This window comes from Pteropus medius, unplaced genomic scaffold (genome assembly GCF_902729225.1).
Source record: "Pteropus medius unplaced genomic scaffold, Ma_sr-lr_union100, whole genome shotgun sequence".
In the NCBI taxonomy this organism is placed as follows: domain Eukaryota; kingdom Metazoa; phylum Chordata; class Mammalia; order Chiroptera; family Pteropodidae; genus Pteropus; species Pteropus medius.
Window position 1 is genome coordinate 7,883,323 of NW_024347790.1, and position 13,190 is coordinate 7,896,512.

Below are 13,190 nucleotides of genomic sequence, written 5' to 3' on the forward strand. Positions count from 1 at the left end.
TGAAATTAGACACCTCAAACAGTTGAGAACATGTCCTATCAGTACTTGTATTAAAAAATATAACCCACACAGGCATTACTTTTCAATCTTTAAATTATCTGCAGATAAATCCTGGCACCAAACTTTTGCCTTTGAAGGATCTCTGCTTACAAGAACCGAACGATCTCCGAGCCATACTCCTAGTTAATAGCAAATCTTCTGATATGTGAGTCTTTGGGGTTGGGGCAGGGCGCAGGGAAGCGCAGATTTTTTTCTGTTTGTCCGTCATCATGTGACTACGTAAAGATTCCCAGTATGATATCTCTCTTTTTCCCTCTATATCTTAGCATCACCATGAAAATAAACACTTGTCCATAAACTGACATAGTAAAGACCATGGAATAACCACCATCGTGGTTTCTCCCTTGACTCCATGTTATCAGTCAACTCCACGTGCATTTCAGCAGTCAGGGCATGAAGTGTAACATGAAGTGTGACTGAAGACAGTATAAGCAGATAGGAGCGAAGCAAGACGAATTATGTTTACAGCTCTCCAGGACTATATGCAAATATACAGCTACTTCCCAGTGTTTTTTTATATAATAAGAAGTAAATAGTAGAGGTGAAAATTGAAGCTTCAACATTCTTCCTTAAAATGGCCACACATATCTATACATGTATATGATACATTTTACGTAACCGATTTTTAAAAAATATCTCCTATTTAAGCTCATAAAAAGCATTTTAGTATTCTTTTTGCCTTATCTTAACAACTCCTTTATGCTTTTAACTTGATATGTCACTGTTAAAAGTCAGCTCCAAATATGATTTTCAGGGAAAAAAAATCTGTTTTGTAAGACAAAGCTGATATTGACACGTAAATTATTTTAGTTTGTCCATAATTTCAAGTATGTGACATTTTAGTTCTCCACCTCCGTCTACGGAAGATAAGTCCTCAGACATTGGTTATGGGCGAAGCATCTCTTCTTCTTCTTCTTTAAGAAGAGCAAGTAAAGAAAAGACCAGGTAAAAAGAAAAGATCTTTTATCTATACTCAAATAATTTCCCCCTTAATTTGGGAGTAAAAAAAAATTAGATTTTAGTTTTAAGTAACTTAATTCTTATTATAGTAGTATAATTTTATAATTGTGGAAAAGATTTCTGGAAAGGGAGCCAGGAAACCTGGTTTGACATTCTGTCTGCTGTAAACCTACAGTGAGATCTTGAGCACATGACTTGGTGTCTGTGAGCAAGCTTAGTTTTTTTTTTTATATGTAAATGGAATTATGCCTGGGCTTTGCTTCATAATGGTGAAAGGAATCAAACATATAAAGGAAGTGAAAATGCCTTATAAATTATAAAATGCCTTTTTGCAAATGTAATGTATTGCTATTTTCCATATGATTTAAATTGGTTGTGGTTTTTTTCAAATGACAAGAAAAAATAGTTATCATTTTAGTGCTGGAGTTGGATCTCCCACAGAAGAGAAATCAGAACCCACTTCTGGACGAAATACTGCTCTTAGCAAGAGCGCCACTAAAGAGAAAGGATTAAGGTAGGGACTACGGTATTTATTCTTCTAATTGTAATCAGGTCAAGTCTTAGTTACCCGACAAACTTGGTGAAAGGGAGGGGTGGCTTTTAAAATAGGACACTTTCCTTAGAAAATGAGCATGTTGAACTAGGAAGGACTCATGAAATGTACTTAAAATTAACTTGATTTCTGTCTCTCGCTGTCTCTCGAACTTACCCAGAAGGAATTTCTTCTGCCTCTGGGCGTGCACACAGTCACTTCGATAACTAGAAAGCCCTACAGTCACTTTAATTCAAAGATGACAATGGGAAACAGGTTTCCCATCAGTCATTGAAAAGTCCGACCCTGTTTAGTAATCATCCTAAAATGAACTTTTCTGTCCCTCCGCTAGTGGCTGCCTTTGCAGATGGTGACGCAGGCTGGAGTGTAGTCTTCCCCCCTTTCCCTGCCTTGTGCTGTCACACCCCCCTCCCCATCTTGCTCATGGAAACCCTGGGCCCTTTGGGGAGCTCCGAGAGGGAGGTCGGTGAGATGGGGCCACGTTCTTACTTGATTGGAACGATTATAACGTGGCTTCGTGCTTTTTAGACCTGGCATACTTTAAATATACCTTCTACCTGTTTACATATTTTTAAACATAGTATTTCTCTCGTGAGCACTTGCTTGGATTCTTCCAAAGATCATTTGGATCTCCTGCCACACGCCACGACCCTTTAATTACTGTTGACTTCAGCCCTTCGGAACCTCGGTGGTCTTGGGGACTACTTGGCACGTGTATCAAGCACCTACTTTCCAAACTGAGACTGTGCCGGGAGGTCTGCTGAGCTGTGTGGGCAGTGGTTTGTTCTCCTCCGACCTCAGAGCTGTTTATTTTCTATTTTGGACTTTATTTTCTATTGTCAGTCTCGGTTGCTCATTATTCTGCTGTCATCTGCTGCTATTGTGCCAGCCCTGACACTCTGTGCCCTTCCCCGCCTCCCCTTCCTTTCCCTCCTCACCCTTTCCCTTCTCCTCCTCACGTGGCTTCTCTGTGCTTCCCCTCTCCTAGACTCAGAACTCCTCGAGGACAAGAGCACATTCCGATCGGAATAGTTTCTCTTTTCACCCGCAGTATTTAGCACGGTGCTTGCTTGACATACATAGGCAATCGCATTTATTCAAGAGAATCGAAATCTGGACTTTTGCAGGAAATGGTTATTTTGGACAAGGTCCACACTTATTATATGTTGTGTGTCTTCAGCAAATAGGTTACCTTCTCTTTGCTTGAGTTCCCGCATCTGTAAAATGGAAAATACAAGTACTTACTGAGCATCTACCAAGTTCCAGGGATTGGTCCAGTGTTGGTGCTATAGCAGTGAACAAAAACTTCTGCCCTCGTAGAACACACATGCTATGTACCCTCTTAAGCCCAGAATAAATCGTAGCTCCTCTTTGTACAATATCCCCTACTCATCATTTTGGAATTGATGGGGCAGAATAGGACACCCAATGGAATAGATTTCTTTCGACATTGTACTCCTCGAATTTCTTATTTTTATCACTCACGTGGAATTTACTGAATACTACCTGGTATTGATTGTTTTTCACATACCAAAATCTTCCCTCCTAAATTGAAATTCCAAGTAGGTTGGATTGACGACTTATATTTCTTCCTCCAGCTTTGCCCTATAATTTATATATTCAAATAGTTGATGGTATCAAAAAGGTGCAGGCACATAAACTTTGAAAATGTCAATACGCAATTTGGGGCCAGACAAATCTCTCTATCTGCTTGCCTACCTACCTACTCATTCTCCTATGAATGTAGGAAATATCCCTATTGTTTTCCCTATTGAATTCACACAGTAAATCTCTGTTTTCTGAGCTAGTTTTGCTAAAGTCTCTGCAAGAAAGATGAAAGCTCTGCTATCATTAACTATAAATTGATGTTCCTTCTGAGGATTAATTTTACGGGAGTGAATTTTGTAATTTCTAAGTGCTCGTTTCCATATTTGTTTAGAAATGAAATTCATGTACTTACATGAGGCCCTTACTCACACAACTTGGCAGCTTTCATGGGAAAGAAGTCCAAATGAAATACTTCTATTTATAGCAGCAGGAAACGACAGTTCAGGAGTTCCAGTAAATTATCTTTCTTTAATCGCTCAGTAAGATTGTCTTCCCTGATGTGCTTAGCCCAGTGCACTGGATGACATCTTCTGCATGCCAAATGATTCTTCCTACTTCAGGCAGCACATGCATTGTACTGAGAAATACACCTGCTTTGTTTTATAGGTGGCACTGTGCAATCATGGGGTCAAGGTCTCTAACCCTGTGAAGTTACCCTGTAAATTCAGAAAACGGGTAAACCCATCTACGCTTTCTGCCATTCCAGTGGACCATCCTACTGTCGGTTTCTAATTTACAAAATTCTTACTATGTATGTGACTATGTTCCATTTATTCGTCTTACAAAAAAAGAAAGGGGTTAAGATGATAGAGCTGGGAAACAGTAATTTTTGCTTAGAGATGTTTAGATTCGATTGTATCGTAGATTGACACAATCCAATGATTTTATTCAGGTTCCTCCAGTTTTACTTCTGCATGTGTGCGAGTGTTTAATTCCATACAATTTTATCATATCTGTAGGTTCGTGTATCTATGACTACAATTAAGATAATGAACAATTCTGTCACCACGAGTATCCTGCATGTCTGTTCGCCCCAGCACCATTTGTAGAAAAGGCTGTGCTTCTTCCATTGAACTGCTTTGGCACCTTTGTCCAAAATCAGTTGAGCATATTAGTGGGTTGCTTTCTGGGTCCTCCGCTCTGTCGCATTAATCTGTGTGTCTGTCTCTCCACCAGTGTCGCTCTGTCTGGATGACGGTAGCTATATAGTAAGTCTTGATATCAACTAGAATGATTCTTCCCACTTTATTTTTCTTTGTCAAGATTGATTTAACTATTCTAGGGCCTGCGCCTTTCCATATAAATTTTAGAATAAGAAATTTTTATGTCTACAAAAATCTCCTCTAAGCTTTCGATAGGAGTTACATGAAATCTAAGTATCATTTTGAGGAGAATAGACATCTTTAATATGTCGCATCTTAAATTTGTGAACATAGTATGTCTCATCATTTATTTAGAATTTCTTTGATTGCTTTCAACAGCATTTTTAATATGCATCACGCAGATCCTTTATATATTTTGTAAAGTTTATACCCAAGCATTTAATTTTCTTGGAGCAATTGTAAGTGCTCCAAAACTTTTTTGGTTTCTTCATGTTTGTTGTTACTATATAGAAACACAATTGATTTTTGTGTGTTGATATTATATCTTGAAACCTTGATGAACTCACTTGTTAGTTCTAGGAGATTTTTTTAAATAGATTCCTTGGGATTTTCTACATAGACAATTGCATCATCTGTTCTGTCTTTAATTATCAATAGTTTGATTTTGATGTGACTGGGAATGGAATTCTTTGGGTTTACTTTATTGACATTTACTAAAATTCTTGACTATATAGATTTAAGTCTTTAACCAAATTAAGGAAGCCATCTGAGCCCTAATTTATTCATTATTTTTTTCTTTAGTTCATCCTTTCTCCTCTTCTTGTGGGACTTTGATGACAACAATATTAAATCTTTTTTTTTTAATTACACCACAAGTCCTTGAGACTGTCAATTGCTTCTTCAATCTTTTGTTCTTTGTGTTGTTCAGATTGGATAGTTTTTTTGATCTATCTTCAAGATCATGGATTCTTTCCTCTGTTATCTCCATTCTGCTATTAAACCAATTCAGGGAGTTGTGTTTTTTTTTCTGTTTTGGTTACTGTATTTTTAGCTTCGAAATTCTATTTTTCTATCTTATATTTCTTTCTGAGACTTTCCAACTCTATTCATTTCAAGAGTGTTTAACCTGACTTGTCGGAACATTTTACATCTGTGTCATCTTGGCATTAGTGTCTACAGTCCTTTCCCATACGAGGTGAGATTTTCCTGGTTCTTTGTCTGCTGAATAAGTAGATTGTAATATCATATTTTAAGTCCTACAGTTCTTATTTATATGTCTTACATATATTCAAAAAGGAATGTTCCTGTGTGTGCGTGTGTGTGTTCTAGCAAGTAATTGACCCAGCTGCTTTCAGTCTTCAAATTCCAACCAGTGTTCTGTGGGTTGTCATTCCACCGTCAGTCCTGTTCTTAAAGGCTTTGCAGCTCTGTTTGCATCATTCCTGCATGTGTGCCAACCAGTGTCCAGTTTGGCACTTAGGTGGTGTTCTAGTCCGTAGTTCCATCCTCAAAGTCAATGCGTGTGCTGTTTAGAGTTAGAACCGTGTACACACAGCTTGGGAGTAAGCTTAGGAATTCGTAAACAAATTTATAGGGTTGCTTTCCTGAGCTCTTTTCTCTATATATTCTCCCTTGTCTTTTCTGGTTCCTTGGGGCTTCCCTTTTGGTCCTCAAACCAAAAACTTTATTTACCCCTGCCCTGATACACCTTTGCCATGACTGCATCCATATCTACAGCCAAACAACAGGAGGACTGAGTGGGTATAAGGCAGTTTTAGGCTCCTAAGGACCCCACTGTCACCACTGTCCTAGTATTCCTTAAGTGCTGGGGCACAAGAGAATGGAGGAAATTAAGAAAAAAAAAAAAGGGAGGGTGCTTTTCTCCACTTTCTCTTTCCTTTGGGCTTCTCCTTCTTCTTAAGCTTTTTCTGTCTGCACTGATGCCCACTTCCAGATTTGGGGCTATGTTTGGTTCAGCTTGGAAGAACAGTAGATGAAAATAAAAAGTTAAACTCAACAACAGTTCAGTAGTAATTCAATGTCTTCTCTGATCTTCCTGCTACTAATTACTTTTCAGAGTCTTCAAATAGCTGTTGCATGCATCCTGTCCAGGTTTTGTTATTGTATTCAGTGGGAGAGACAGGGTAAAGTGTCCTTACTCTATGTTACCTAGAAAGAGAAACTATGCCATTATTTTTGTTCAACTCGTTAATTAATGAGAGAATCAGTAAGATGTTAATACTGGTTCAGAGAACATTTGAGAAGCTAGGTGTTTTATTAAGGAATGTTAGGAAAAGATTGCAAAGTTACATGAAAAAAAAAAAACCCCGTAGCTTCTAGGAGTATTTATTCTACTGGACAGAAATAATTTGTGTCTCTACTAAACAAAAATCTGTAAGTTAACTAGTAAGTTCGTTAAGTCTGGAACTTTTAATTAATACTGTCTTTTAATGAAACTGTATCTTTACTGTTTACTAAGTGCATTCCATTTTTGCTAAGTACAGAACTAAATACATGTCCCTAGATAAACTTTCATTGAATCTTTGCCCCTTTATGACATAGAAAGTTCATGCCATCCTTATTTTGTTTTGCTTCTTTTCCACGTTTTGGATAATTTTTCTTAAAAATTGCGATCCACATTCTTCCTGCAAAAGGTCCCAACTCCAAAAGGAAGCAAGGGGTGATACAAGAATTGCATAGATTCCCTGAGAAGGCAACTTATTTTTTTCCAATTTAATAAAATTTATTACATACCTACAATGTGCCAGACATCTTGCTAAACAATTGTGCAGAAGACCAATATGTGATTTTTATAACATATATCAATTATGTAGTGTTCTCTTGAAAATTAATTTCTCCTGAAAACAATGATGACTCTAAAACTGTCATTGTTGTTGAAAATTTGAAAACTACATAGATATGGTTGTTGAGGCATACGCACTGTATTTCCGGGATACTCTTCAGATTAACTCAGAGAACGGTTAGTGCCTATTTATTCTGTGATTTTGATTACTGCTCTTTACTCTTACAGGAAAGGCAGAGGGAAAAAAGAAGAGGAAAAAGTGAAGGAGGAGGAAGAGCTTATGACAGTACCAAAATGGGCTGGAGAAGGAAGCCCTGAGAAAGAATGGTACCCTCCCTTTGATCCTGACTTCTGTGTTTATGTGTATGAAGTGACCAAGTCATTACTGCCCATAAACAGTATAAAGGAACAGATCGAAGCTCTTGCAAAGTAAGTTGTCTATATGTGTGTGTGTGTGTGTGTGTGTACATTTTCAATTTCTGAAAAATAGTTTTTATTTTAGTGGTTTACATTTCCTAGCCAATTTTCAGATAAGTACACTATAATAACACTGAACTCTATAGCTCCCTGCCTCTGACTCTGAAGCAGAAACACAAAGAATTGAAAAAATTCTTAATTTCTATTTTAAATCATATTTCTGCCAAGAATCAGAACTAAGAGCTAGAAATTGCCTAATGAAAAATGCCTATGTATGTGCCAACTATGCTAAAAAAAAAAAAAAATTATTAAATAAATTAAAAAAGAAAAAGAGGCAAAAAAATTGCCTATGTCATTTTCTCCAGCTAAAGCATGAAAAGCATCTTTCAATGTGATCCTGAAGAAGTTATAAATGATGGGAAGTTTTAAAAATTAAATCATTCTTCAGATATATGGGGTGCTCACAATTTAGAGAAATGTACTGTGAATTACTCCCTAACTCACAAGTTATCTCCTAGTACAAATAACCTTCCCCTATTTTTATGTTATGTGTTTCATATTGTTCTAAAGTGGGAACATGAGTATTCTAAGTTCGGCCAGGCTCCGCGCTCTGTCTAAGCTGTGAAGTTGCCTTCTTAATCAGAGCGTTTAATCTGATTCTACGAAGAGAAACTGAGAACTTTACTTGGTAGCTGCAGGATTAGGAATCACTAGAAACGGAAGAGACTGACACCAACCAGTAGGTGAGCTACTGGATTGTGCAACAGCTGCGGTCTCCATGGGAGCTCGTCTCTACTCCAAGTAGAAGTGAGCTGCAGTCATCAAACCTGGATGTGACAACTGCGAGAAGCGCAGCCGCCAGATCACGGGCTTCTTGTCAGCCAGAATGTTTTTGGCTACCGGGGTTTCCCTGACGCCCTTGAGAACTGACGGGTCAAGCAGAACTCCAATTTAGCTCATTTCAACATTTGTCCAATTTTCTCATGCTTTGTTCCTATCGGAAATACTCTTCCATCATTCCCAAATAATTGTGTGTTGTTGTTGTTGTTGTTTGTTTTTAAATCTGTGCCCACACCAAGATAGAGATTTGTCCCCAGGCCTTCTGTTGCTAGCATTGATCACATTACACCTGGTCAGGTGGGACTGCCCAACATGTCAATGTCAGTGGCTTTCTCTCCTTTCTCTTGTTTTTTTTTTGTTGTTGTTGTTGTTTTTTTACCATTGCTCTTCCCTGGGTTCCATATACAGCCAAGGAAATCCCTTCTTTAAAATTTGCGATTCTGCCTATACTCCAAGCAGTAGCCTTAGTCTACAGAGGGTTTTTGTGAGCACATTTACTAACTTCTCCAGTGAGATCCTAACGTTAGGAGAAGCCCAAAGGCAGAGTACACCACCTCCATCCTGCCGCCTCGCCTAACTGTTACTCGCTTCTTCTTTTTGCCTTCCCCTCTCTCCTCTAACTTCCATGTTACGTGAATGCCATGTCTTCCTCTAAATTAAAAAATAATAATAAAATTTTAAAACAATTTATAAAACTTGAAAATATTGGTGAATCTAATGGGAAATTTTCCTATGTGTCGTCTTGTCTCTGAGTTTAAATTTTTTAAAAGAAGAACCGTGTGTTAATACGATGCCTTGGATGTCAGATTGAAACATTTAGAAATGTAAGGGTAAGATAAAACTTTTAAACTTCATTGATACAAATTTAATGTGATATTGATTTGTAGCTTGTTATAACTATTGGGAAAATTAGCATTCATTTCTTTCCTTGTGTTGAATGAAATTGTTAGAGTTTCAGTTTATATATGATATTTTGAACACTATAAGCATAATGTTAAGCACATTTTAAAAAGTAAAACAATGAATAAAAATCAGAAGGAATATAGTTTTTATACATAATTATACATATAGTTACACTGAAAGCATCCAAGGTGACATATTAGACTTGATTGTTTTGATCTCGATGTAATTGGCACAGGTATGTGGCAGAAAAAATGGGCGGTACAATTCCTAAAGACAAACTGCAGGATTTCAGCTGGGAACTTCATATAAGTGAACTCAAATTTCAACTTAAATCCAATGTCATACCAATTGGACATATAAAAAAAGGAATCTTCTACCATCGAGCTTTACTCTTCAAGGTATTTAAGATGTTTGCCTCTTTTGCCATTAGGTAAAAAATGTTTTCTTTCTATCATAATGGACTGAGCCAGCTGCTAACATTTAACTGGATAATATTAATCCTATTATGTAGGTTTTCTTATATTTGTGATATATACACATACACACATATATATTTGCCAGACTATTGAAAGCATATTCATTCAACATTTATTGGATACCGACTATAGACCAGGACCTCTTCTAGTGTCTGGAAATATAAAAGTACCAAAGTGACAGCTCCCATGTGCAAGGGAGCTTAGAACCCAGACTTGTGGGTTCTAAGGCGATGTCAGAAAAAGTTTCAGGAGAGAAAGCGACGTGTAGTCTGAGTATTAGAGGCTATGTAGGATTTCAACAGGTAAGGAAGAAGAAATACAAGAGTACTCTAAACAAAGCAAACATTTTATACAAAATAACAGGAACAGGTATGAGAGTCAATGGGCCATTTGGGAAATATAAAATCGTTTGGGTGAAAAAAGAAGAGGGTTTGATGACGCCATTGGCCACTGATGATCGATTTCAACCTGCAGCCTCTCTTCTCTCCCCAGAGGTCAAGGGGGTGGGACTGAAAGTTCCAAGCCTCTAATCACATGGTTGATTCTCCTGGCAACCAGCCCCTATCCCCAGGTGTGGTCCGAAAGTCACCTCATTATCATAACAAAAGACACCTTTGTGGCCCTGTAACTTAGGAAATTCTAAGGCTTTATGGGGCTCCTTGCCAGAAACCTCTACGAAGACCAAACTATTTCTAATTAGAAATTACAGTATCACAGAATGCTATTCATTCAGATAAATTACATTAATAAATGAATATAAAGATTCTTAAAACAACACAAATCTTGCCTTCTAATTAAAGGAACATTTATTGAGCGTTCACTCTGTGCCAGCGTTCAAGGCTCTAATCACTTGAATATTCATTCACCTCTTCTTTATCATTACATATGAGGAAGGCAGCTATAATGCTGTTATCCTCATTTCACAGATGAAGAAATGGGAGCACAGAGAGGCTGAGTCGTTTGTTTGAGGTGACAATTAGTAAGTGGCTGAGCCAAAATTCAAACCCAGGCATTCTGAGCCAGCTCTCTTATCCACTATGATATGGCCAAGAAGTTTCCAGATTATTCTAAGGGTCCTTTTTTAATAACCCCCAAATCGGGATGCATTGAAGAGACAATTTCCAAGAAACATAAGCAAACCCCCGAGGAGGTGGCAGCAGGCAGCCCAAGAAGGACCAACCACGCACAATGTTCCTCCTGTTCCATTGCATCACACAGAATAAATCAGCTAGAAACAGGTCCCCCCCAGTTTGGTCCCTCCCACTGTGTATCACACCCAAAGAGCAGCCTAGAAGCGTAGAAAGATTGATAGATGCACTAGTGCTGAAAGCTCGTGGAATAGCTTTTCACCAATGACATTATCAATCTTGTGCTGATACAATGCCGTGTGACTGCCTGAAAAATGTCACTTCCCAGCAGGACCTACACAGAGATTTTGAATCTACAGAATCTTGAGGAACAAGGGAAATCGCCACATTTAATGGGCTTCTATTACGATATTCCTCATTTTTTTTTTCAGCCTCCTCTCTAAAGCACTTCTTTGCAAGAGTTGTATATTACACCTTCAATTAAGATGGGCCTTACAACTAAAGATTTTTCTCTACTCCTCTCCCGCCTTACTCTTGGTTGATCCCTTGTTTTCTCCCACAGGCTCTGGCTGATAAAATTGGCATCGGCTGCTCTCTCGTTCGAGGGGAGTATGGCAGAGCTTGGAATGAAGTCAAGCTGATGAATAAATCTCAGAAGGGAGTGATTGGGGGTCTCCCTCCTCCCGAAGTATACCTCGTTGACCTCATGTTCCACCCAGGGGGGCTGATCAAGCTAAAAAGTAGAGAAGCAGATCTTTACAGATTTCTCTAAACTAGTAAATGAACACAAAAGGAATTCAAACAAGAAATTTACTCTACATACACTTTCTATGAAGTTCACCCATTGCTTTTATTTCTTTAAATCAATGTATTAGAAATGTTCCCTCTGTGTCGAAATGAGGACACTTGGGTTGACTTGGTTGTGCTTCTGACTCCAGGCTTTTGGCAAAAGTTTGGTCTGATTAGATCATATTATGTTCACTGTTCCTCATGAAAAGCTTATTATTGTCAAAATCAATCCACCCCACTGTTTCACAAGGAGCATCCTAGCCCTTTGAAAATCCTGTGTAAAAACACCCAGCTGCTGTTCCCAGACAATTCTGTGGCTTTGTGACTGTCATTCAGGGACATTTGGTTAAATTAATCTAATGGTTTTTAATGTCTTCGGACACCTTTTCTCACTTGTGTAAAGATTATTACTAGTTTGAATATTTATAGATCTATTTTAGGATTACCAAATTCCCTTCTAAAAATTTTTTCTTCATATTTTTAAAAACTTATTAAGAATACTGTTTACTATACTTCACTGAACTACAAATATTTCTAAAAACTATTTCCAAAACATTGTTCTTTGTCCTGTCTACGTTGACTTGGAAATATACCTTCAGTTAAAAAACACTTCAATTTTGCTTTTAACGCATTTCAATCCTGGGTGACAAAAATATTATTTAAAAAATTTATATAACTTAAACATTTTTCTTTTCTGGGAAATTTAGAAATAAGCTTTTGCTGAGGAGTCGTGTTTTCTGTATTGAACATAAAACGGAGCAAACACACATTTCAGATGGTAAGAGAGATGAGTAATATGATGAACCTCATGAAGTAAATATTTCCTAGTCAGACTTAGAGTCTAAAATTTACCTTTGTAATCATTTTGCTGGAAGGTTTTTAAAAGTGAGTTTAATTTTAGAAATGCAAACCAAGAATATTCTATATAAACCAATCTGTAATTTCAAAGAATGTCTAATTCTTTATTTCAAATAAAGTTCTTTACATAAAATGGCGTGGTAATTATAAGAGCACGCCTAAGAGCAAACCCGTCTAAGCATTTTCAAGTCTGTTTTGATCCAGAAAGCATTTAAAATGGATTCCAAAATACAGAAGATGTAACAAAATAAAAATAAATGAAAACCAGCTGTAAGTGTGGGAAAGAAAGTTCTGCAAGGCCAGGAATAAGCTCGGAATTCAAACGCATCCATGAAAATCTTATGCAATTGTTAGAGTTGCGTGAAAACGTGACCCTAAGACCTCTAGCAGCCAGTGCAGAGGGAAATGCTAATAGTTACATGATTTCTAATCGGGGCCACTAGGTAAAAGCACAAAACAGTTTCTCAGGAGGAGTAAAGACCAGAGAATTCCTCTTTGGGAGCTTCATACAGATGAAAAGTGTAATACCATCCTCGAAAAACAAGCTCCCTCTAAGTTCTAGAAAGCGTTTTCATAGGACGATGGCCTAACATCAAAATGAAATGAAGGAGAGGTTCCACTGTGACCTGGTCCAGGTAGACACCACGGTTTTTAGTCTGGTACAGGCCAAAGGCACTTTTTTTTCATCATTGGGACGATTATGTATATTGTCTCTCTCATACATAGGTTCTA

General features: G+C 37.6%; 1 protein-coding gene across 1 annotated transcript in view; it reads left to right on the forward strand.

Annotated features, from left to right (window-relative positions):
- The window catches only part of ARMC3 (armadillo repeat containing 3), a 74,577-nt gene extending 62,052 nt beyond the window's left edge, over nucleotides 1-12,525 (forward strand). The window contains exons 14-19 of the mRNA XM_039877566.1: nucleotides 105-205; nucleotides 904-1,005; nucleotides 1,439-1,534; nucleotides 7,316-7,516; nucleotides 9,483-9,645; nucleotides 11,374-12,525. Coding sequence (XP_039733500.1) covers nucleotides 105-205; nucleotides 904-1,005; nucleotides 1,439-1,534; nucleotides 7,316-7,516; nucleotides 9,483-9,645; nucleotides 11,374-11,583 — 873 coding nt within the window. The 3' untranslated portion in view covers nucleotides 11,584-12,525. The remainder of the gene's footprint in view (nucleotides 1-104; nucleotides 206-903; nucleotides 1,006-1,438; nucleotides 1,535-7,315; nucleotides 7,517-9,482; nucleotides 9,646-11,373) is intronic.
- The last annotated feature ends 665 nt before the right edge of the window (nucleotides 12,526-13,190 follow it).